The following is a 26,050-nucleotide window of genomic DNA, read 5'->3' as shown; positions in this document are numbered from 1 at the left end:
ATCTTCTGCTTTAAACTGTCTCTGCTTCTTTTTGGAGATGCAAACCAGAAGTTTATTAAAGTTGCCTTGTAACCCATATCATTCTCTGATTCTGTGACTCCATGAGTCTATCTCTTTAGGATTATTGTTGCACATGGCTGCTTTCAGTGACTGAATTTACAATACATGTGATCAACAAATTCAGATGAGGTATGTTTTCCCTAGAGAGCTGCATCTTCTGGGATGCAGGTGTAAGCTCTGGTTTCTGCAAAATAAGAGATAATTAGTAATGTCATATTCCACAAGGGCATGGCATCCTCACAAAATTATCTTTTCAGTTAATAAAAGGATGTAAACAGAGACAACTGAGGGCCATTCTCCCAATTAGCAAACCTATTTTTCATGCACGAATGTTTGGATTAATGTTTGATCAGACTAAAGAGAATAATTTGGATTTTTTGACTAATATTTGAATTTTTTAGTGACAATTCTTAATGTGTATTTGCTAGGAATGGTCAGAATTTTCTGGGAGGCCAATAAACCAAGCACTGAAGTGTTACTGTTAACCTAATAAAGTGGAATACTCAAGAGGTTACAGGAAGAGGTGTCCGGGCATGAGTAATACAGAATATTTGTGGAACTCCCTTAAATCTGTGCTTTTAATTTGAAATACCACAGTACTTTTGGCTGTTTACATACACAGGTTTATCTGTAAAATTAAATGAGTAGTAAAAAATCTCAAAACAAGAACAAATAAAATTTGCAAAAAATGTATTCATGATTTTAATGCAAAAAAAGTCGGTGACATGCTTAGTCAGGTCAGTGATCTGACACAACATTCTAAAAGTGCTGTGTCTTTCTCAAGCCTTTTTTATCTGAGTAGGACACACAAAATTCTTGGTAATTCCCAGACATACAGAAAGTGACTTTATACTGTGAAACAGATATCAGACCCTTTTGGTTTCTGTGTTCTATCATTTCATTGTTTTAAATGTCTCTTATTCTGATTTCCTTGGATTACTTTTCATTTCTCTATTTTCTATTTTTATAATTCAAGCATTTTTAACTGTCTTTTGGAAAGCAGTGGGGAAAATGAGCAATGCACACTGTATCACCAATATTCCCAGGGATATAATGGGTGTTGTTTTCTTATTTATAGCTGCAAAAAAACAGTGAACAAAGAGGTGTCTGAGTCAGAAGAAATTCCTAGCAGGAGCATAAGACTTCAGATATCTTCTGTGAAAGAGGAGTGAGAGTCATACCTCTTTTGTTCATTTGTTGGGTTTTTGTTGATTTAGCTTTTTTTAAATACTGATAGTGTTTAGAAAGTCCTTGGCAATACTAAATATTGGTTTCTGAGGAAACCAAATGCTGTTTTGTATTTGCATGCATGCAGGCTGGGTTGTTACAGTCTCCAGGTTTTTATTCCACATGCCTGAAACTCCCAAGTTAGTAAAATGCACACACCTGGGATTTCCTGACACTACAACACAACAATTGTGTCTTTCTGTTGCACTCCCATTAAATTATATAAAGCTAAATAAGTATTGGGTGGTTCCATGTGCATTTGTAAGGTGGAATTTGAAGTATTATAAAGCAAATATGCATTACAGCCGAAGAAACTATAATCCCTCATAATTCCATACTGAAACCCACAGATTTATAGGAGCAAAGTCTCTCAGTCTTTCATGTCAGAATTCTTTTTAAAGTTGGTTCAAACTTAGCTACAAGACACCACTGCAAAACAATGGTAATTTCATCACACTAAATTCACTTCAACAAAAATAATACTTAATTGTGATATCAATTGCTTCATAATTTTAATCAGACAACCTGATGTTATCTAATTTCAATCTGTCTTCTAATCTTTGCAAAGTGTTGATTAAACTGGCCTGTAAGTGCCATGTATAAACCCAGCACAGTGAAGTAAGACACCCTTTTTCCTACCTTTTTGGGAAGAAAAGTTTTTGTGTAGATTAGGTGAGATGGCATCCAGGAGTGCTGCATTTAAGAGGAATAAGCACAGCAAGTTCCTGGTTGCACCCATCTTGTCAAGAGATCCCGGTAAAACCGAGCATTAGAATTTATACTCTGCACTGGTAAAAGGCTGGGGCTCCCAAGGTCAGCCTGGCCCATGCTGTGTCTGATTTATTATGCTGTATTTTTTATGATTATCTGATCTTTACAGGAGGATTACATAGGGGTGGTAAAGTTTTAGTTTCCTTGATAATTTGTGTTACTAGGAAGAAAAGTAACTCTATGCCAGCCAAGACCATAATATAGCTTTATTTTAAATTATCTTAACTGCACGTGCAGAGTTACCTTTGGAACCAGACTGGTGAATAAATGTGTTTCTTTGCCTCAGACATCCCAATTTTATTTATTTATTGCTAATAGGTAATTGCTTGATTACACAGACTGTAACGTATTGTAGGATGAGGCAGCAAATTCATAGCAGGTTTTCTCATAAATTCTTCAGCAGAGAGTCCTGGTCTCATAAATGTTTATATTTTAGTTCTCCATTTGAAACTGTAGGTTTGTTTCCCTGCTGTTTGTAGACAAAAATCATGTCATAAATGGGATTAAGTAAGGAATCAAAAGCAAATTCATGCCAATTTTTTGTAACATACCCTAACTGGACCTCACCTTCAGGCCTCTGTAGAGCTGGTTTTGCTTTACCAATGTCTCCCCTCAATCTACAGCTGTGGTCCTCAGATGCATCTGCCAGCAGCACTCCCTTCAATCCCTTGAATCACACAGGTTATAAAAAAGAAAAGAATGATGGGTTGAAATCTAAAGTCCTGCTGAGCTGGTTTCCTTGGCTGGTCTGTGTGAAGTCTTAATGGAGCTGTAGATGACTTGGGGGCACGACACCCATAGACCTTTCTACTGGGGTCATTATATTGCATTTCTACTGCTTCTGCTCACCTGATGAGGAGGAATAGAGGTCAGATAGAAACAGACCAGTTGTTGGTCTAATACTCTTTTCATTACAGCCCATCCAGGCTGTATTTCTCTGTTCACTTTGGCTACAAGACCAGCTGCAGTCAAACTGGACTAGTTGGACATGCTGTATTCCTGCTGGTGTATTCCAATCTTCCTTCTGTAGAAAAGCATAGCTTGGTCCAAAACAAGGGGAATAAAGAATGATCTTCCTGAAAAGGTTCACAGTGCTCAAATAGAGGAAAGAAGGACAAAAGGCCGGAGTCCAGAAACAGAATCTGAAGCTGTTAAAACCGTTACTGAGAAGAGCAAACAAACTGGAGGACAATGGTAAATACAACTGATTGTACTCACATGTTAATAAAGAAATGGAAGCCTGAACATTGCTATTCACAGCTCTACTGCTCCTGACTGTCTGACAAGAGTGAAAACAATACCATGTGCTCAGTGGAGTGGTCATACACTGTCATTGGGAGGGGGTTGTGAGGTCAATCCTGCTTCAAGATTCTTGAAAAATGAGCCAGACTTGTCTCAGTGGTGCCTGGTGGCAGGTTGAGAAGCAATGAGCATGAATTGAAGTACAATAAACTCTACTTAACATAAGGAAAGAGAATTCCACTGTGAGACTGGAGAAGCAGTGGAATAGGTTGCCCAGCAATTTTGTAGATCCCTCAATCCTTTAAGATGTTCTCACCAACTGGGCACAGTCCTGAGCAGCTTGTTTTCATTGACCCTGCTTTGGGCAAGGGGATGGAGTTTAGGATCTCCAGATTGTCCAGCCATAGCTGCTTTGAGACACTGTGAACAGAAAATTTATGGATGATATCAAGCAGTTTCAACAACAGAGGAGGTTAAATTTATCCACAATAATGAAATCTGCCAGCAAGGTTCATGAACACATGAACATGTCAGGTTGCTTCCTGGTTCTCAGCAGTTTCAGCTTATTGGTGCATTTCTGGCACTTCCAGTAAGTGTTTTTTAAATTATATGAGGATCTATGCCTTAATTACAGCCACCTTTGATTTGCAGAGGCTAAAATTCCAATGTACTCTACAAAACGTGCCTCAGATTATCTGTCTTATCTATTGCACACACTGAGATCAGAGAAGCAGGAAGTTTTATGCAAAACAAAGTACCATAAAAGTCTGCAACGTGAGTTATGAGACTCTGTTCCTGCTAGCAGATCAGCAATCCATTGCTGTTCTCACATCAGGAATAAATGAAACTTTTGCCCTGTGAGATAAAATGCATGGGATCAAATTTGTCTTACTGTAATCAAAAGTCTTGAGATACAGGAAACCTTAAGACATTTGTCTAAGAATATCAGCCTCAATTAATGAATAATCTGGTTTTTTCAGAGGTCAGCTTCTTGCTGGAACAAGTGTTTATTAAATTATATTGTTGGATTAAAAACCAAATGTTTTCTATGCAATTTTAATAAAAAATGCAGTTTCAAACGGTTGAATTTTTCAATCACAGTTGTAATTTTTTAGAGGCTCTCAGAGCTGTTAAACACTACAGAAAGCTCTTCTATGTTTATTGATCAATCATTTTCTTCCAGTTTAACAAAGGAATAAGAAGACTTACAGTAACACTCTGTGCTGTAGCTCTGTGGACTGGTTTTCTGTCATACACTTCTTGCAGGAGGGAACTTGAACAAAATTAGTCTCTCTGTATCTGCCCAGGAATGCTCTGCTGGACTTCAATTCCTATATCTGTCTCTATTAATTTGTGTTGTACCAGATGGGCCATACCCTGCTAGAGGAGCACCCAGCACTCAGACTTTCAGTCTCCTTTGCTTCGTCCCCACAAAAGGAAAAATGTTCAGTTTTAAGTCTAGGAAAGTGGCAAAAATGAATATCAGGCATCTTATGAAAAGCCATATGCAGGTGAAATCAATCTGTGCACCACCTCTGCCTGTGTTTGACATTTGGGGTCCTGGGTCTCATGTCCTCAAACCCCTTTGTATGAACAGACCTGCACTTCCCTTGGGACATGACACATGTGTATTTTTGTCACATAATGAATGAATGACTGTCCCCAGCAGTCAGAACTGCCTGTGTTTAAAGGGTTTCTGGGAAAGAGTGTGAGAATAATCTTAGTGGATGCTTCTTTTTGGGTCATATCTGCTCCTGCCTTAAGTGACCCTGCAGCTGGATTCTTTGTAGTATGCAAAGTATGATTGCAGTAGCATCATAGCTGATCCTCAAACCTGGCCTTTGACCTCCAGCCCCTTTTTATACTCTTCTATTCAAATCCCCCTTAGTTCTTTGAAGTGTTTTTAGCTTTAGTGTTCATTTAATGCCACTTTCCTTTCTGAGTTTTGCTGAGAGAAAAAGCACCTGATCTGGTGGAGTCTGAGGCAAATGGCTACTGAAAGAGAAGGTGGGAACACAGAAAGCAGCTTGGCTCCTGGACTTCCAACTCTCTCCAGCGTTACCATCTGTTCACCTTCTTGCCCTGACCTTGCCTTTAAGCCAGAAGGACCAGCAGGAAGGAAATGATGCTGCTGCTTGCCAAAGGGAATGGCTCAAGGAAATTCAGCTCTTCATGTGCAGAAATGTCTAAATGCAGGAAAAGCCGCTGATGCTCAAAAGAGAGAATCCATCAGAGGTGTTGTGCTGCTGCTGGGTGCTTTATGATGTACTTCTAAACCTAAGGGAAGTACAGAGGAAAGCAATATGCATTTCTATCTGTGAGGAAGATCTTTTCAAAGCAAGAAACAGAAGAGAAATCAGTTATTTAGCAGTTTCACAGTAATTACCTCTCAACACCAATCCGTTTATAATGCCTTGCTCAACTTTTATGGTATTTTAAAGCTGATACAAACTGATAAACATCAAAGTCCTTCTCCAGAAAGCTAAAACTGACCTTATATACACCATTTTGTCTAAATGCTTTTACCCATTCTGGCTCTTTTCAATAATGTGTTTCTATGTCTGCCTTTAGCCAGCCTCATTATTTCTTCCTTTGTTCTCACAGCTTGATAAGAATTATGTATTTCTAAAGCCTTTAAATAACCCATGAGCTTTGAAAATGTATTTGAAACTAATTCTTTGGCCACAATATTACACCTTTGTCAAGGATTTTTTCTCATCCTATATACCTCCCAGAAATTATCAAAATTAAAAAGAAATTATCTTAAAGCAGTTTTCTTTCTGGTTAAACACAGAAATGCAAAGAAAAAAACTGAACTAAACTAGCTTTAAAATAATAAACTGTATTTACTTGGAATGTTAGTGGATCAAAAGAAAAAATATGACTACATTTCTGTGTGTATAGTGTTTAAGGACATTCAAAAGCTAATGGAGTAAGAATTCCTTTTTGTGATATGACTGTGGTACTATGTCTCACAGTAATTGTGTTTCAGGCCTATTTATGTGCAGAGAAACACCTGTGGTCCTAAGGGAAAGGAAAACCACATTAAATTTATGTAATATTCTTCATCCTAAAGAAGACAGCTGCACTAAAAGTCTTGATTCCCAAACATGTAAATCTACATTTCTAGCTGGGAGTGGTTGTGATAATTTTCCCACTCAGCCCAGCTTGTGCAAAGTCTTCCCAGAAATTCCCTGGACAGCAGATGTCTACATGTGCTGCTCCATGCTTTGTCTTTTCTAAGAATTTTTTTCTTTCAAAGCTTAAAAACCAGAAAAAAAAATCCCAAAAAGCCATAATCAAAAATCCAGGTTTACTGGGTTTACATTTTCTCTGATCAAGGCCCCAATAATTTATACCTTTTGTATAAAAAAAGTGTGCCTTGATTTATCATTTAAAGTAGAACTAGATTTTTGTTTGTACCTATCATAAATCTTTAAACTTCTTAGTATTTTTTGTGTTCTTCCTTGCACTAATCAAAGATCTACAAGCATCAAGAAGTTTATCTGCACCAAATCTGCACCAAAGCAAAAATTGCCAATGAAGAATTTTTTTCCTATCTGCAGTACAGTACTCAGTGCAACACAATCTGTTTTTCTGAGCTTCATGTTTCATTTTCTCTGAATCACACATGGAGCAAGACAGTAAACAAAGTGTAGTATGTGCCATGTCCTTTCACATTTTGCTTTTTCCCCCACCTAACTGGGCAGATAATTTCTGCCAGTGTGTTTTTTATGGTGTGAGGGATGCTCTACATCTGATCATCTGAAGCAGCAGTATTTACTACTTAATTTCTTTTGAATGAGTGGGCAATGACAACTGTAAATACACCACCTTACCCCCCACATTACAAGGCATTCTTTAACAATTCATAGACAGGGAAGTTAGCTAATTTTGCCACAGTAAATGAAACGAGTTTCACACATATATTGCTGTGTTAAATATTGAATGATGACAATATGCATTGACATTTAACTGTGAGCCAAGAGAAACCATTAAAATTAAATATTTGAATTAGCAAATGTTTAAATAAGTTATGTGCATAACTTTTCTACTATGACTAGTCTCCCAAATTCTTTTTCAATCACTGGGGCAGTTGAGAGGTGTGTTAACTTTAACCTCTGCATGATCAGGCCTCCAACACACTTCTCGAAATCCATCCTGAAGATGTTTGCTGAAATACTCACTGCCCGAGTGAAGCTCTCAGTTTATAAATTTCACAATGATGGTGCATATTGAGGGCAAACATACCTCAGCCCCCACACAGGAAAACTCCCAAAAGCCAGGTCAGACTGTGCCACACCCTCCTGCACAGTGCAGAGCCTGGCACAGCCATGGCCATGCCATGCCAAGCAGCAGGTTTTGTTCTTTACCATTCAAGGACAGAGATGAGGTCTGCCCAGTGGGCTCCACGCTGTGTGTGCTGTTATATAAATAAACAAGAATTTGTGTAAAGAACAGAGCCCAGAAGTTGGCTGCACCATAATTCATGGGCAGGCACTGGCTGCAGTAATTGGCTGCCCAAGGGCTTGCAGCCTCATGGAATGAGCTGGCAAAACTTGCTTGCCTAAGCCAGGCACTTCAGCAAACATCTCTTTGTTAGAGAAGATGAATTTTGTATTGGTCTATTTATCTAAATATAATGGAAAAAAATCAAAGGGGAAAAGGTGGTGGAGACATCTTAAAAGAATATAAAATATATTTCTATGGCTTTCATTGACATTTAGATATATCAGACTGACTTCAAGCTCAACAAATATGGTCCCAGAACAGAACAGATCCATAGAAATGTTCAAAGTGATCTGAAAAGATTCTGCATTGTGTTAGAATTTCATAGATCTCATCTCTTGCTATTTCCTACCCTCATCCCTGACCTACATGCTTTTCTTGAGGATTTCACTGTGCTGCAGCTCTGGCTTTGGTGTTCCCTGGTCCACATGAATACAACACAATGGATCTACTCTGTCCTGTCATAAGGATGGGTGAGTCATCCCTTCAAAAAGAAAAAGACAATAGCCATTGACTTATTCCATTGTTCTCTTTGTAGCTGCCACCCTACAGTGTAGCAAGATTGGTGTAGTTTTGAACCAAGAACTTGAGCTGAGAATCATAATAACATGGGCTTTTACTGAAGTGACCAGCAGCCTTGAAAGAGAAATAAAGGCTAGTACAAGCCTTTTCAAATAAGATTTGGTCAAGCACTTCAGGGAAGTTGGGTTTAAAAAGAGAAAATGTGAGAGTAGATGTCATTTATTAATAATCATCATTTGCATTTACTAAGAACACTATCAAGACTACACCATTTGCCCTAAACTGAAGGTTTTATATAGAGCTGGAGAAGACTTATGATACATAGCTAAGGAATGGTGAGGAGAACTTCAGACCTGCAAATATGACAGTGCAAGTACCTCTTTGGGGATATTGATATATTTTCTATTCATTCACCAGTATTTAATAGAGAGAGAAATTATAGAGATATGTGGGGTTTTGCTGCAATTTTGGAGGTTGTGGTTGCATGATAACAGAAAGTTATCAGAAGCCATTAGCTGCTCCACTGACTTAAGTCACAAATATTAAACCCTGTGTGTCATTAAACCATTGTGTGTCATTAAACTTTCATCCAGTTCAATCCTCAATCCGTGTTATCTCCCAGCCCTCTTTCCTTTCAGGAGCCTTCCACTGAAAAATTTCCTTTGGCAGTGCTGCAGTTGCTTTATCTCAGTGGTACACCATAAGTGAAAGTCATTGAAATCTCATCTAACATTTTTTTTCACTTGGGAAACTCTGAACACATTTCCAGCTCCCACTCCTTATTAAACATGTGGTCCAGACCCTTCCCCAGCTCCTTTGCCTTTCTCTGGACACGCTCCAGCACCTCAATGACACTGCAGCAAAACTGAACCCAGGATTTGAGGTGCGTCAGCAGAGCTGGTTCCCTGTACATGCCACATGATAGCACTCAGGGTGACAGACACGAGGTGTTACAGACATAAGGTGTTGTGCTGTGCCCATCTCACAGCAGATCTGGCTGTGTTTTTCACTGGCAGAATCAAGATATCCGTCTTAGGAAGAGAGAGTTTATGGTTCATGCACTATGATTAAATAAAACAGCCTAATATTACAGGGTGGCAACCAATTTGAGGGTTGTTAAACTTTCCCTGGTCTTTTGGCTTCCTACAATGTTGAGTTGTTATGTCAAGCCCACCTCTTTTCATGAAGTGAGCCTCCACCATGGAAAGCCTGTCAGGCTTGGATTTTAATCTTGAATCATGAATGAAATTACTCAGTGCAAGGAAATTGTCCAATCCACAGAATTATTCAGTGTGACCAAGTGCTTAGCAAGGTTCACATAACCTGATATGGAATTACTTTCTTCATTTTCTGCTTCAAGAGAAACCCATCCAGAGTGAAAAAGTGGACTGGATGATCCCTGTGGGTCCCTTCCAACTCGGGATATTCTGTGATTCTGTGAACTGCCAGGGGCTGACAGCAAAAATTAAACTATTCACAGGAAACATCAGATGGAACAGCAACTGAATTCATGTTTTCCTGGATGGTACAAGAATTCAGCCCTGGGAGAGATGAAGAGACCTGGTCATGCTTTATCCCTCATTGTTTTATGTCCAAGACATAAAAAATGCTGGAAAACATTATTCTAGATTAACAGATTTCTTGCATTCCAACACATCCAGACTCACATGTATTTTAATACAACTTGTTTATAGAACCTAAACTGCAATTTCAACATTTCAGTTTTACCATTAAGAAAGCAATGAACAAAAAGCTTAAAGATCACAAATTTCATTCCCCATAGAACTGCTGAGGTAGCATTTTTGTTATATGGGGATGACTGACACAAAGTGGGATTAACAGGCATGAGTCAGTAAGCACATTCCTAACATTTATTCTAGACCTTCTGGCAATCTGGCAGCAGTTTCTTCCAGAATTCAATCAGCATTTAAAGATGCTGTCTGTCAAAGGAGACAGTTTTATTCAGACTCATTTTCATTCCTAGTCTCAGGTGCAGGTTCCCAAAGCTGTATTGGGCCAGCAACAACAATCACACTTTCTAGGTCAGAGCTTGCCTCTCTCTTGGACCTTTGAACACAGCCTTGGTGGCACCTGGAAGAGTAGTCAAAGGCTCTGCACACCACCAGCTCACACTGCAGGTAAACCTCTGGGTTGCTCTGAATGAACTGGAAGGCATTGAATTTAAACCGGAGGGTGTGTCTGCTGGGTGAGTAATACGAAGCATAGGTAGGGTCTTTAACACACCTAAAAGGAAGCAAAAAAACCCCTCTCATGAATACACAGGCAGTAAAACACACAGCATGACAATGAAAATGGTTCAGAAAGCTACAGGTGGGAAAACCAAAATGCATTTCTTTGGCAGAATTGAACAACATTGCCTTTCCTCAGCCTGGAGTGTGTCTGATACCTGGTGTTTGTATGATTCTGTGAAGGTAAATTAACCTTACCTGAGGTATGTCACTATTACCTTTTAAATAAATAAATAAATAATAATAATAGTCAACTGGCCATAGCCATTTAGTCTACATTTTATTTTAGGCCGTAATGTCTGTGTGTGTTGTATTTTGGGTCAATCCATTCCCTTTTTCCCAGCAAACCCTGAATGCCCTTGTCCATTAATTAATTCGAAGTTGTCATTATTTTGTGCTATATTCACACTATTCCATTAAATAAAATAAAAAATTAATAAGAGATACAGGAGTTTGAAGGCAGTTATATCTGTAGTTGCAATGCATAAGAACTCACCCATTCTTGACTATAGCATAGGATCCTGTTGTGAAATTGTGGCGAGTGGGAGATGCCACACAAGTGTCCAGAAACAACTCCAGCATTGGGTCAGAGCTGTGCAAGGAAGCTTCCAGGAACAAATTCTGGTTGATGCTGACATAGTAGGGCGAGTCATACACTGGCCTTGAGAAGCTTGAAGAGTCATAAAATGTGAGGTTTACATCGTATCTCTCATATTGAGTTTCATTGACTTCAAAATTGTCGTCCGCGACATACATCGTTTGTGCCCACGCGTTCTGGAGCATCTTGCAGTTGACATGCAAGAGAAGATTTCTAGTTCTTGTGATTAATGTGCCAGAAGAGGACCCTCTAATAATGTTGGAATAGCTGATTGTGTTGTTGTTTCCCTGTTTGGCACATAAAATAAAATGCAAAATTAATTCATATAATCAGTTAATCTATTATACATTCTAAATTTTGCTGTATCCTTGCAGCAGTGTTTATTGTAAAAACATTATTTCCCAGAAAGTGTGATGTGGAAAAATCTGAATCTAGGGATTTCTGTTCTCAAGATAAAAATCCATATTCTTCATGTGATATTCACTGCCCACAATTTTGGCCTAGAAAACTAGTCACAATAAATGCAGACATAACAGAATTAAATACAACCTGTACAACATTAAATACGTGAAGGTTCAGGTCCAGCTCATTATCTAAGCTGAAATCTGGCTACAACACTATTAGTCAGATTGAGTAAAAGCTTTGAAACCTTTTTAACTATCACACTCATCTTGGGACCTTGAAAATGCCAAGTATTTGTATCCTTCCACAGCTTATTTCATGGGAGATTGATGATGGGCTCTAAGAGAATGCTCTGTTAGCAGAAGCAGGAAATGCAAGTGCAAATAAACCTTTATTCTTCAGGAGAGAGGGAGGCAACCCATAATCACCAGGACACTTCCAGTCCCTGCAGATCCCAGTTAGGTTTCAATTTGTGTTTTCGAAGCAAATTCTTCTGTTTGAATTTTTGATATCCTCCCATTATTTTCCCACTTTGTTGAAATGTTCAGTCCTACCTCTCTGACAGTGCCACAGCGAGTGTATGGAATGTCGAATGACACATGATTTGATGTGATGTTGGGTGTGCAAAAGGGGTCGTTCAGGGTGAGGTTCCAAGCAGAGTAGCCATGGGACTGAAGGAAGTATCTGCTCACAACCACGTGCATGTAGTTTGGCAAACACAGCAGAGCTAGTGGATGGCAAAAAAGATACATTACAAGCTCAGAGAAGTGACAAAAAAAGGTTGTAAGTAGTGGATTAAATAAACACTATCTCTTGCAGCTGATACGGCAGAAAGAGTTCAGAATCCAAACCATGGACTTGAATCTCCATGAAAATGCTACAGATCTAATTTAAAACAACACTAACAAGATTAACAATCAGTGAATCAGAAAATAATTGAAAAGCATGTTTCTGCTTTAAGGATGAACTTACTGGTGCTGTCATCAGCTGGGGTGGAATGATAGTTGGCCTGAAACCCCCTGTATGTGTATCGGGAGTTACTGTGGAAGCGGACAGTCAGCAGGTTTGAGGATGATGTGTACATGGGGCGATAACCAGAACAAATCTTCCCAAGGACAGGAGAGGTCTGAAGGGGCCCATCATAGATTTCCACGTAGTCAGAGAGGCATCTGCCACCTTCCATCCTGGGAAGCAACATAGCTATTTAGTTTAATGCTTCATTTTCATATTCTTTGGTTTTTGTTTGTTTATTGGTTTGATTTTTTTAGTCAGATTAACTCTCTCTAGCAGAAGAATACATTTGATTGATATGACTGTCAAATCTTTGGAACAGAAGCTACAGCCTCCAATTTCTGTCTCAGGAGATACCAGCCACATTTTTGAATAAATAAGCAAAAATAAACACATTTTTCATCTCCAGATGTACTAAAAGCTTTGATGAAGACCCTTGAAATGAAGTAGGCATTTGCTTAGTAAGTCCAAGCTGTCAATCCCATACATTTATCTTCCCAAGTAATAAATTCTTACTTACTGAATATCTGTAAATACAAGTGTGACACGGAAGTTGCTCTTTACATGTATTTCCCACACACAGTTGGCATTGTTTGGATAATTTCTGGGGTAAAATGGGCTCTGTAAGGTACCAGATGAAGAGGAAAGCAAGCCACCACAAGAATAATCTTCTGCAGAAAAATACAAGAAAAAAGATATGTATCCACCTTTAGGGGTGTGTTTGGAGTATGTCTGTGTGAAGTTTGTCTAATCACAGAGATAGTGACTTCTATCAGCTTCAGTGGCCTCTCTATTAGGTTCATATACATCTGAATGAAGGTTAGGAGATGCTACCCACATTGAGTAGATTTTATAATGCTGATCTGTAGTGCCTGCATTATCAGGACACAAATATTTGCCACAGATTTGCACAGACTTTGAGGCAGGAATTGTGGAGATCGGCTACTCCTTGAAAGAGGAAACCCCTATTACAATTGCTAATGACCAAAGGGAAGAGGGAAAAAAAAATCAAATAATTTTGTCTCAATAAAAAGAATGCTGATAAATATCCAATTCATAAATTTACCCAAGTCCTTCAAACCTACCTGAGGTTGTTAACGGAGTGGTCATCCAGTTGGAAGTACTGTTGGGAGCTGTAGGGAGAGAGCAGCAGGTGAACACTCAGCATTTTGCCTGAGAGAAGCAGCCCCTCTGGGGGTCACCTGTCCCCAGAAGGGCTCCTGAAGGGACACTGGAACACCAGACCCACAGTCACTACCTGGACACATGGCAGGATCCTGTGTGGCTGCACCTCCAAGCCTTCCCCCTCCACCCACCAGCCCAGGCAGCTTGTGCTCTGCTCAGCTCCCATCAGCAGAGCCTTGATCTCCTCTGTTAATGGTCAGTAGGGTGGCACAGAGTGGACCCTCTGCATGTTTGCTGGTGACACCAAATTGGGAGGAGGGGACAGCCAAGCAGATGGTGCTGCTGCCATCCAGAGAGAGCCTGGCACTGCAGACAGAGAGCCTTGCTCCTCCACAGCTGCCAAAAGGGGTTCACTGCTCTCTGGCTGAGCACATCAGCTCTCTATTTTGGGAAAGTGAGAGGCCTTTGGCCTCTGCAGCAATGAGTGTGCCAAGGCTGAGCAACTCCTCTCCCTACAGCATAGGCCAGGAAAATTGATGACAGCTCAGTGGCATCACTGGGGGAGGTGGAGAGAGTGCCATTCCTGCCCACCAGGCAAAGAAACGGTGTCTGGCAGCAGCTTCATGGCCATCCTTTCCTGAAAAATGCCCTTGAGCCAGGATACCTCTGAGTGGGGCCAGAGGGTCTGCATGCCCACAAGGTGTTGAGAAGCACCAGAACCTCTTTGTGATTGAGTTTGAGCTTCTGTCCTGGCAAAGAGTAAAGGACAGCTCTAGTCTTACCCACAGTGGTATGGAAGTCAAGAAATGATGAGTAGTAGGCGTGGAAGCCTCTCCTGCTGACGCTGCCGTCACTGTAGAACAGGACGGTGAGCTGGTTCCCGGATGAGTTGAAGACGCTGTTGTTGTCCCTGCAAACAAGGCCGAGGCGCCAGCTCTGGGTGGACCCTCCGTCGTACACCTCGATGGCATCGTAGGAGCAGCTGTTGCCCTCCAGCCTGCAGGGAGAGGAGGATGTGTCTGCACCACAGGCTGCAGGAGCTGTGGGGCCCAGCAGCCCGGCCCCACGCCCAGCTCTCCCCAGTGCTCGGGCAGAGGCTGCCGAGGCCCCGCAATGGGGACGAAGCCGGCCCTGAGCCCACAGCCAGCGCCCGGCTGGACTCACTCCACGTCCGTAAACTGGAGCTGGATCCTGCGGGCCGGGTCCCGCAGCCGGATGTGCCACACGCAGTAGGAGTTGTGAGGGTAGGAGTTGGGGTACCCCGGGCTCTGGAAGGTGCCGGACAATCCCTGAAGTAAGCCACCACAGGAGGAGTTCTCTGAGGAAAACAGCAGAGCATGGGCAGAGAGCTCTTATCCCATCACCAGAATCCGTCAGGGAAGGGCATGGCCCCACCAAGGAGGCTGTGCCACAGTCCCATAGGGACCCTCCCTCCTGGGCACCCCAAAACAGCATCCCTGCATCCCCCCAGCCCAGGGCATGGGTTGTGCTCAGCTCATGCAGTAACCCAAAGCCATGGGGCTTGCTGTCCAGTGGGACACCTGGGGAAGGAGATCATCAGACCCCCTAACTCCTCTGGACTTAAATATGGTCAGTGACAGAGGGGAAGTTGAGCTGGAGGCACCTGGTGCTGCAGGGAGAAACCAGCAGGGTTGACTCCCAGTACTTTTCCTAGGAAATACAATCTGCTGGGAGTCTACCCTCTCTAAAAGCCAGGCTCTTTCCAGAAGTGCCCAGTGAGGGGACAAGAGGCTATGGACACAAACTGAAACACAGGAGGTTTCCTCTGACCATCAGGAGACTTTTTTTCTCTGTGAGGGCAGACACAGGTTGCCCACAAAGGTGACAAATAGCCAAGAGCCCTCTGGATATGGTCTTGGGAAGCCAGCTCCTGCTGATCCTGCTTTTAGCCGGGGGCAGGACCAGATGTACTCCAGAGATCCTTTCCAACCTCACCATCCTGTGATTCTGTGATGTGTAACTGAGGGCAGAAGCTAGTCCAACCCCACAGCTCCTCTGGATTTACCATATGTTGTCCATGACCTGGAGAACATCAATCCGGAGACAGCTGGTGCTGCAGGAGAGAGCAGCAGGTGAGCAAGCAGTGTTCTGCCTAAGAGGATCATCCTGCTGGGAGTCCCCCCTCTCCAATGGGAACCCCGTTGAACCCAAATAAAAGCCAAAGCCCACAGTCTGCACTGGAATGTGGCAGAACTGAGATGGCTGCAGTGCCAACACTTGCTCAAGGACATCCCCACTGCAGCACCATGAAAACCAGTGCCAAACCTCTCCCACAGAAGGCTGCTCAATCCCAAAGGATCCCAAGCAATCCCACACCTCCGTGAATGTTAGGGATGTTAGCCAAGGTCTGTAAGTGCAGCCTGCACAGAGCATCCCAGAGAAAGAAAACCCCACAGAAAAGCTGTATATAAACAGAAATCTCTGGTTACCTGTTGGAGGCACTGTTATTCCGGAGTCTGGAAGGAGAAAACCAGAGGGTGTGAGGCACTTGGACTGCTTGGCTCCCCTTGGAGCAAGTATTTAATTTCAAGGAAAGTTATGGAGGGACTCATGGGGAGGTTAGCCTGACTATAAACTATCCCTCCCCTCACACCCTGCTCTGTGCAGGAAATCCCAGATTTCCCAGGTATAGTCTGCAAACACGAGATTGATGCTCCCCCTGAAACGCCACCCTCTGCATCAGGGACATGGACCCATAATCTGCTGCTGCCCTGCTGAGCACGGAGCAAGGGCTGGACAGCCTTCATCCCACCTCACTCCAGACAGCTTTTCATCAGGAAAACGCCACCAAAACACAGACACCCACCTGAGCATACGACAGAAGCATCTCCATGGTGGCAGACACGGTACTGGTAGGTGTAGGGGCAGTGCCACAAGTAGCGCTCGGTGCCCACACAGTTCACCTCAGTAATCATGTAGGGGTAGAAGTTGTTCGAGGGGAAGGAGTGCGTGTCTGTGAGAGGGGAGCCACAGCCCAGCTGCCTGCACACCACCTCGGCGTCCTGCATGTCCCACAGGTACCCACACACCTTCTCCCAGGCTCCAAAGTAGTAGATCTCCACGTTGCCTGCACACTGGTTGGGCCCACCGCTCAGCCTCAGCTGCAGATCTTTGAGAGACACAAACCCCTTGGTCAAGCTGGTGGTGCTCTGGGTCCAGGCAATGACATCCCACATCTTCTCTGGGCGTGTCTGCATCCACCTGCAGCACAGCCCGGGGCTGGCTGCCCCTTCTCAGCTCCCTCTCAGTGGGATGGAGAGGTGGGGGCAGCAGGGGCAGGCACATCCCATCCCTGGGCCCAGGGCTGTGACAAGAACCCAGAAGGACTCACCATCATATATGATTTGAGCTGTGGAGAAGAACAAGCAGGAAAAAACACACAGAGAGCAAGAGAATTAGGACCAAGTCTTTGGGAGCTGTCAGTGCTCTCTACCCTTCCTCCAGTGAGTCAAGATCCCACTGAAGGGCACAAGTGATAGAAGATCTTACTTCTAGCAAGGAGGCTGGTTGCTGGAGAGCAAAGCCATCCCCAAATTCCTGCCTCCCAAATAATTTACTTCTCATGTACACTTCTCATGTACATCTCCATCCCCGTCCTAAAGAAAACATGAGCTTTTTAATCATACTAACTTGTCCCCAAGAATAAATACTATGACAAAACATAAATCTATCACTATTATATAAAATAACAATCTGGTAAGTTCTACTTACTAGTCGTGTGGTCAGGAGTTGTTGGGGGACCACTTGTTTCTAGAGAAGAAAAAAAGTAGGATAGCATATGTATAGGTCAACAAGGCAAAATTAACATGAAACTTCCTCAAACCTTGTTTCAGTCTCTAGCAATTTACAGCCAATGAATTTTAGATCCAGGAGAATTCTGTCTATTTTAGTAACTCTCAGCACTTTTTTCTTCCATTAACCATCAATACCCACCAAAACCTGCAACTGGTCCAGAGAGTACCTTGAGGTGGGAGCAGTTTTCTCAGGTCACCCAGCCCCCTGAACTGGAAGACAGGGACAGGGAGCAGAAGGAACCCCCCATAATCCAAGGGGAAACAGTCAGTGACCTGCTACACCCCTTGGATATTCACAAGTCTGTGGGGTTGGATGGGATCCACTCAAGGGGGCTGGGGGGGCTCAGCCTGGAGGAAAGAAGGCTCAGGGGGAACCTTATTGCTCCCTACAGCTACACTGAATGGAGGTTGCAGCCAGGTGAGGGTCAGTCCCTTCTCCCAAGTAAGGAGTGATAAAACATAGCCTCAAGTCAGACTGGAGATAAGGGGAAAACAGAAAGAACAGAAAGAAAGAATTTCCTGGAAGGAACAGACTGCCCCGGGCACTGGTGGAGTCACCGTGGCTTGAAGGGATTTAAAAGACATGTAAATATGACACATGTAGACATGTAAATGTGTGGGACTGCTGGGTTAATGGTTGAACTCGATCATCTTAAAGGTCTTTTCCAGCTGGAACAATTCTTTGATTCTATCTGCTGGTTTCACCTGATGGATCAGGAGGTGTTAGCTCTACTACTGATGTGAGAATAGGCTGTGAAAAACTGCCTCTTTCTCTCTTTCTCCAAATCAAGAACAACGGAAATGAAGATGACATCAAATATCTGGGGAGGTTGTCAGAACAAGGCCAGTGACAAGGGAGGCTGCACATCTCATTATTTCCGTCGTGCACAGCTGCAGGTAAAAATGGGGTCTCCAAAAGCTCCCTGTCCCAGGTTCTGCTCGCATCTCCACCACATCTAAGCCACCTCTCATTCCCTTCCACTTCCAACACCACTGATTCCATCAATACCACGCAGCTGGCGTCAATAACTGGGTCAAAGAAAGGTTTTCCCTGCTAGGGCTGATGGAAAGCCTCCAGGTGGCACTAAGAGATCGAAGGTGTCCAGCAGATCAGGGCTCTGGCACTTGGAGAAGGGTGATCTCTTCCCCGGTGTTTTTGTGATCAGGGGACAGCACCAAACCTATAACCAGAATTAATAATGGCATTTCCTGTGAGTCCTGCTCTGTCCCTACATAGGCCGCTGAAAAGCAGTCTACAAACCTGCATCCAGCCAAAATTTGTCTTTTTAAACTGTGGATAACTTTGCTCTGGGCTTTCAGAGATACTCAGAATCTACTGCATTTATACAGCCTCCACTTTCCACCTGGTTTTATTACCCTAAGGTTTTAACCCAAGCAATGATTTAGCTCTTCATTGCAGTGATGACTCTCATTCTTTCTGAGAGCAGCAACAGATATTCAATTCTATTCTGTGTTTTAAGTGCACATATGTGCTGCCATATGGATCCTATATATGGGTCCATTCAGCATTTGGGACCCCAGTCTGAAGGACACTGACTACCCTGGCTTCTTTGCTATCACTGGACTAGAAGAGTTTTCATCAGCCTGGAGAGAGAATATTTAGCAAGGCCAACTCTATAAACAATGTACATTTTTATATTACTTTGAAGTTACCTGCTGTTAGAGGTATTTTTGCTGGAGAATCTGCTAGCACCAACACAGAAAACAAAAACAAGAAAAAAACATGTTGAAGGAACATTACATGAATTAAGTAATAAGGATGAGAAGTTTGCATGCACAGGATCCCCTGGTGTCACTGGCAAAGGGATATCTGTGGATTGGCAAGGGAATTGATTGGCTCCAGCTGTTTGGGATAAATCCTGCTCTGTGGACAGCCTGAAAGGTGTGAATATACCCTCACTAACATCACTGGCATCATTTCTGGATGCAGAAGGCTCTGACAGGGACAAGTGTCATTTATTCAGATATTATGAAACTTTCCAACATATCCCACCACACTGCTCCTCATGCATGCAAGGCTTTAAATCTAAATTAGCTGGAAGGGTAATGAAAGGGTTAAACAGCAGTTCAGTATTTTCCAGCTGAACATCAGCACAGTTTTCAGTAGCACTAATTGCACCTCAAATATTTATGGAGGGAGAAAATAATGGTGGCATTAAAAACTCAAATCTGGAAATGGCCCTGAGTGCTCTTTCTTTCTGCTGTGTGTGAGGGGGTGTGTGGGACCATGGAAAGGGAAAGCAGGTTTGCTTTTAGTTCATTGTTTCAAGGCAAGTTCATTCCAGAACTTTACACCTGAAAGAGAAAGAGTTGGAAAGACAGCAGCTGTGGCAACACTTTTGATGTTTTTCCATCCCTGCATAGAGGACATAACAGCAGCTGCTTAAAAAGAAAGGTCTTGTCTCTCCCAGCACCAGGCTGGCACCCTGCTCAGTCAGGGAAGTCTCACTTGGGAAGGAGGAAAGTGTTTTTTGGATACAAAAAGGCCTGTTTCACCCTGTTCTAAATATCCCCCCTCCCATCCAATATTTGTCTTGGTCCCCAAAGGGATGAAAGTGGCTGGGCAGACCACTGACTCTGCAACCAAATTAAATTAAGCTCCTAACAGGAATTAGCCTATGAGAAATTAGACTAATAAAAAATTACAGTAATTTCCATTATAATCTAATCATAATAATAATGGGGACAGGAATATGTGCCATACTTGTTTTATCTAAGGCACTCTGTTATTAAACACCAGAGGGTTAGAGGTAACAATGTACCTAATCAAATACAAACCCCACGATTCGTACACCTCACCCTCTTTAAAATAAACATGTATTTAGTCCAGAAAATACCTATTAGTCTTTAAATCCATTATCCCAATATAAAGGATCAGAAAATGTTATCATTGGCTTTGCAGTATATTAATTTTAATTTCCTTTACTAGATTCTTTATGTAAAATGATGGGAAAAAAATTAAATTCATTAAGAGATTTGATAACATTGATTTGCTCAGCTCATAGGTTTGACCTGTTTGTGGTTTACAAAAGAGCTGAGCCATGTTGGTAAATCCTCTTTTACTCTTAAATCTTGACATTAGCCCAAGGTGAAATATAGCTACAAAGGTGATCAGAAGTGAGGCTCTTTACCTGCATCCACCTGAATGTGAAGAATTATCATCACCAGCCAAGACAAGATCCTGGTGGCAGCCATCTCCTTGGAGCTCCTGATGCAGGAAGACACCAGAATTTATAGGCAGAGTCACCAAAGGGTGCAGCTCAGCAGCCCAATCTCTCGTTTCTGTAGCTCAATACCACATTCCCCACTGCTTCCACCTTCCATCACCACGTGTTTGATTTGTAAACCAATATTTACAGCTTCCTGGTTCTACAAGAAAACAACACCTGGCATCTGATCCAGGGAAAGCAGAGATCAAAAGTGGTTGCAGTAGCTGCTATTTTTCAATCCCATTCCTCTTTGGCTGTGGAGTTCTGTTGTTGTCACTTATGTAACTTGTCCCTTTCTTGGGTTTGAGCTATATCTGAGCCAAAGCTGCTTCCTAGGCTGGTGCAAAATGTGCCTTTCCTTTTGTGACTGAACATGTGGAAGGGTAGGACTGCAGTGGGAAACAATCCAAGGGCTAATGGAAACCCTTTGTACTCTATCCTAATAGATGTCACAAAAACATGCAGCAAGAATACATTCTTCTTTTTCCATTCTCCCTGTGTGCATCTCTCAGTGGGCTCTATCCTCATCAGAGCAGCAAGAGTCAGGATGTTTAAGCTCTGCAAGTTCATCAAAAGTAATTTTTCGACTTTTGACACAAACTCAAGCCAAACTTCGGTGGTTATACACTGATCATTGTTAAACTGCACAAAACCTTCCCAGAGAACAAGGGCTCCAAGCCTGAGGATAGGGGCAAATATAGAAAATAAGTGAAAATTCATCTCTATTTCTGAAGCTCTTAAGAATTTGGCAGCACTCTCAACACAGTTGTCCCCCTGAGATTTACAACAGATTTAAGGTAATAGATAAGTAATGGCACCCAATGGAACTTACAATGGATTTGAATGAAGAGAAAGTAACTCAGGTCATGATGAAGTTTCAGTGGATCCAAGTGCTCATCAAAGAACCCACATTTGCACAGCAAATTTGGCAATGTTTGAGCAGCATATAAAGTCTCAGAATCACAGAACTACTTAGCCTGGAAGAGCCCCTGGTCCAAGCTTCAATTCAAAGCAGGGTTATATTCAAAGTTCAATCTTTAAAAAGTCTCAAGGCTTTAGGAATTTGTGTAATTCAATTTCTTTTCTAGAGAGAACGTGCAAAAACTTCTAGTAGATAAAAATTTGACATCCTGGTTGTTCCTGCTGCTAGTTTTGGATTTATTACTGATTGGCAAACAAATTCTTCTCAGAAACTCAGGAACAGGTTTCTTGTGCCTCCTGAACCGTGCAATACAACAGCCAACAACCAAACTCAACCTCACACAGCACAGGAGAGCCAAAAGAAGATCAAAAGGAGAAAGGAGGCACAAACTCCATCATGAGAATGGGGGGGGGGGAAATGAAGGGATTAGTTTGTTAGAGATGCAAACAGTTTGTTGACTCTGTAAACACAGGGAGGCTTTTATTCTCATGGTTTTGCAAGGCAGGTGGAGGAAGTGGTCTTTTGGAGGGACTGGAGGAAGAAAGGGATGTGGCTTGGTAAACACATTGGGGCAGCTGCAGACCCAGAGAGATGAAAGAAAAATAAAACCAGACTCAAACCATTCAAAAGTCAATCAAATTTGGTACTATTAGAACAAAAAAAGAGAACATGTGAGACAACCCTGAGCTCAGGGTGACTGGTGCACACAGATCCCAATGGCAATCAGCACTGCATGACCATCCCAGTCCAGGACTGGCATTCTCTCTGTGGAGCCCAGCATCTCAGCTCCTCAGATAAAAAGGAAGTGTGGTGGATTGCCTTTGGCTGCCTGCAGGACACCCACCCAGCCTCTTTCTCATTCCTCCTCCTCAACAGGACAGGAGGAGAAAAAAAGGTGAAGAAGTTCATGGGTTGAGATAAGGGCAGGGAAATCACTTGTTGTCACATGGAAAGTGATTCAGTTATAGAAAAATAACTTGTTTGCTGGTTAAAAGAGACAGGTATAGCGAGAAACACAGTTAACTTAAACACCACCTTCCCCACTCCCTCTTTTGTCAGGCTCAAGGTCACTTCTTCATTCCACTCCTGCACCTTCCCCTTCGCTGGGTGGCTCAGTGGGACTGTGGTCAGTCCGTGGCAGCTGTCCCCGCTGCTCTGTCCTCCTCCCCCTTTTCCCATGCTCCACTGTGGGTCCTTCCCCTGGGCTGCAGTCCTTGAGCATAAACCAGCAGGTTATCCTTCAGGATAATCCAGCATCAGCTCTCCATGGCCACTGCTCCTTCAGGAAATGTCCTCTTGCTCCAGCACAGGGACCTCTGTGGATTGTGGGGACAGCTCAGGTCTGGCACAAGGAGAATCTCCTCCTCCTCCGTCTCCTCTAACTTTGGTGTTCACAGGGCTGTTCCTCATGTTTTTGACCCCAAATCCTCATTTTCTGCATGGCATTTTATACTTTCTTAAATACAGTTTAGTAATTAAGCACAGCTCAGCCACGCCCTGAGGTGGGACAGTTGCAGAGTTGGCTGGAACACGCTGAAGCACCAGAGCTGCTGGGTCAGTAGTCAAGACACCAGCTGGCACCTGTTGAACCACCCCCTCCTTTTAATTTCATTTGCTTCATTTGCAGTGGTCACTACCCTGACACTGCAGAAAAATGGTGCTCTGGTACTGACCTGGTTTTTTGCACAAAAAAAGACCTTTCTTCTCACCAGGTGGGATGGCTGATGGAGTCGGGGATTTTCTTGACTCTTGGCTCATTTAACCAGAGCTGGAACTTGATTAGAATGTGTGGAAACATTGGTTTCAGCTTGGATCCATGCTTGCTTTAAAAGTCAACTATGCAATGAAGTTCTTGCCCTTTGGATGGTAGAAAAGATCCAAGTTGTTCACACTTTTTAATTAATTGTTATAAGCAGCTAGCTCCCAATAACTCCTTCAAATTCAATTGATACCATAACTTCTATTCCAGCATCAGTGATGCTTCTCCCCTACAACAGGGCATGGCAAGGGCCAGAAAGCTGGTGCCAATCCTCATCCCAAGCTGAAATAGCCTCCATGGCACACAGCTTCCCTGCTCCCTGTCCACTCTCCCCATCTACTCCCTTTCCTTGCATCTCTGTCCAAAGCTTTGTTTGCACAAGTGACACCAAAGCAAATTGTAAGGCAGGAATGGTTTCATTGCCTCAGGAAATCAAGATTTATGATTAAGCTATGTTTGCTTGGGATGGGGAAGATGAAATGATTTAACCTGACACTGGACACAGCCTTGCTGCCTGGCTGTGGGAATACCAGTTCCCTCCTGACAGGCCTCCTGCCTTCCCTCTGCTGCACTTGGTTCCATTTCTCACTGGCCATGAAGTTACAAATGTGCTCTTTAAGTACAGTGGTGGATCTGGCAGGGAGAGAAAACAGGGTCAAGCTGACTTTCCCTGTAGAAGGCACTGCTCTGTGGGAGCTCAGGACCTCTGACCAACAAACTAATATGATTTTGCAGAAGCCATTTATTGTTTGCGTTGCACACTTTAAAAATCCATTAATCCATTCTAAAACTGCTCTTCATGTGATCACACATCTTCTCACTGGTGCCCCTGTCCTGTCCCTGTGCTCTGCACACACCCCTCGGGGTACAGTGCTGGTCACTGTCCAGGTATTCCATGTATGCTCTCTGTTATCTGCCTCTTGTGGTCCTGTTTTCTTGTTTTCCAGCCTCTTCTTTCTTATTTTTAGAATAGCTTACATCTCAGCAACCTTGAGAAATTCCAGAGGGTCTAATAATAAACTCTAAATACGGTTTAGCTGGAGCACATCACGGCCCAAGCTGTTCAGATGCATTGCTACACTACTCTGTCCCTGTCATCTCCAGCAGCTTGGCTCAGCCCTACAGCCCTTCCACCAATCCTCTAAAGATTCCCTCTGCACCCTTGCAGCTTTCCTTTGGTTCTCTTTGTTATCCAGCTGTGCCTGTGTTCACCATGGGTGTCTGAGAGCCCGTGCACAGCTGGAACAGAACCAGCTAAAGATCTTGATTGCGAGGTGCCAACAAGAGAGGTCACCACTGCAGTCATACAGACCTGGGGGGGGTCTCCTCTCTTCATTCCCCTTGTACTCTCCCTCTCTCAGCTCGCTGCTCCTTTCCCAGCCCACTCCTCTCTGCTCCCCTCCTGTGTCCCTCATCCCCAAGAGGAATGGAGTTGGGATGCACACCAGCAGCTGGCAGGAGGGCAGAGGGTGTTTGAACAAACAGCTCGTGCCTGGTGCGTTACGGGTGAGAGCATCCAGGTAAGCAGGTGGGAACTGATCTCCGTGAGAGCCAAGAGCTGTATAAGGAAATTATAGTATTTTTCTTATGATATTTATGATAGATGACATTCCAGAGCAGTAACCATACTCCAGCCAGGAGCAGAGTTAAAAAATAGGGAGAAAAAAGGCTCAGCACAAACTCAGGCTGAATTCAGCAAAGAATTTCATTTGACCAAAATGCTAAAGTGCAAAAAATTTCTGTTCTGGACCTGTCATAACAAGATGTTTCAAATAAAATTTTCATAGAAAATTGAGCCAATGTATTATTTAAAGCTTGAAATACCTGAGAGCCCGAGACACAGTCCCTTTGAGGCAGTGAAAGACTGCAGCTGAGACATTTATTAGGTAACCAGCTCTGCTATTTTTGAATTGCTCTCCCCTGCTTAGAAGAGATGTTGAACTGTTGCTGAAGCGAGGGGCTTGGGATTATGTGGGAAGAGTGCTAAGCAGGTGGAAGGACCCTTGTGCCTTGTCTCATTTTGTGTTCCTGTTGGCTGCACCTCATCTGCTCCCAACACTCCTCCCTGTCCCAGACCTCCACTGCCTCCAACCCTCCCCAGCTAATGAACACCAACCTCTTTAAATGCAACAAGATTTGTTTACCAAATATAAGAATGAGATAACAGAAATCTTTTACCATACAGCAAGGGGACGTAGAGCAGAACAGGAACTCCTTGATCCCTGTTTGCTTTCTGGTAGCAAATACCCCAATATTTTATACTCGATGTCAGAGCACAAGATATTCCTTTGTATGAACATAAAGTCACCACTCCTTAAATCAACACACTCAGGCCTGCAGCTGTGAAGATAGATAAAGGGTCAATGGCAATAGAAAAATAAATGAAAAATATAATTTTTGAGAATATCCTTATCACTAGGATGTCTTAATGCACAAAATCTATATAAACAACTACAGCAAGAGAGACAATAATGAGACCTAGAGTAGGGACTAGGACTGAGGTTTCCACACTTTCAACCTTTAGAATTGCAGAAAGCTGCTCCTTACCCTGCAATTCTCTGTGCCTGGCACCACAGAGACAGGAGCAGAGAGACTTCTCCCACCCTGG

General features: G+C 43.0%; 2 protein-coding genes across 2 annotated transcripts in view; both read right to left on the bottom strand.

Moving 5' to 3' along the window:
• DMBT1 (deleted in malignant brain tumors 1) overlaps nucleotides 1-9,533 on the bottom strand; it is a 50,671-nt gene extending 41,138 nt beyond the window's left edge. Inside the window, exon 1 of the mRNA XM_058842060.1 lies at nucleotides 9,506-9,533. Coding sequence (XP_058698043.1) covers nucleotides 9,506-9,533 — 28 coding nt within the window. The remainder of the gene's footprint in view (nucleotides 1-9,505) is intronic.
• Nucleotides 9,534-10,160: 627 nt separating this feature from the next.
• LOC131580644 (deleted in malignant brain tumors 1 protein-like) lies at nucleotides 10,161-20,747 on the bottom strand. Its single transcript, XM_058842058.1, has 14 exons — nucleotides 20,684-20,747; nucleotides 17,449-17,487; nucleotides 17,069-17,086; nucleotides 16,544-16,846; nucleotides 16,167-16,193; nucleotides 15,743-15,790; nucleotides 14,881-15,034; nucleotides 14,499-14,713; nucleotides 13,677-13,724; nucleotides 13,112-13,262; nucleotides 12,553-12,764; nucleotides 12,135-12,307; nucleotides 11,077-11,465; nucleotides 10,161-10,575 (listed from the first exon to the last, which is right to left on the bottom strand). Exons 1-14 carry the CDS (start codon nucleotides 20,745-20,747, stop codon nucleotides 10,290-10,292), a joined length of 2,127 nt encoding a protein of 708 aa, XP_058698041.1. The 3' UTR covers nucleotides 10,161-10,289.
• Nucleotides 20,748-26,050: the final 5,303 nt, after the last annotated feature.

This window comes from Poecile atricapillus, chromosome 6 (genome assembly GCF_030490865.1).
Source record: "Poecile atricapillus isolate bPoeAtr1 chromosome 6, bPoeAtr1.hap1, whole genome shotgun sequence".
NCBI lineage: Eukaryota > Metazoa > Chordata > Aves > Passeriformes > Paridae > Poecile > Poecile atricapillus.
Note: the sequence above shows the minus strand (reverse complement) of the source record. Positions and strands in the feature narration are given on the sequence as shown.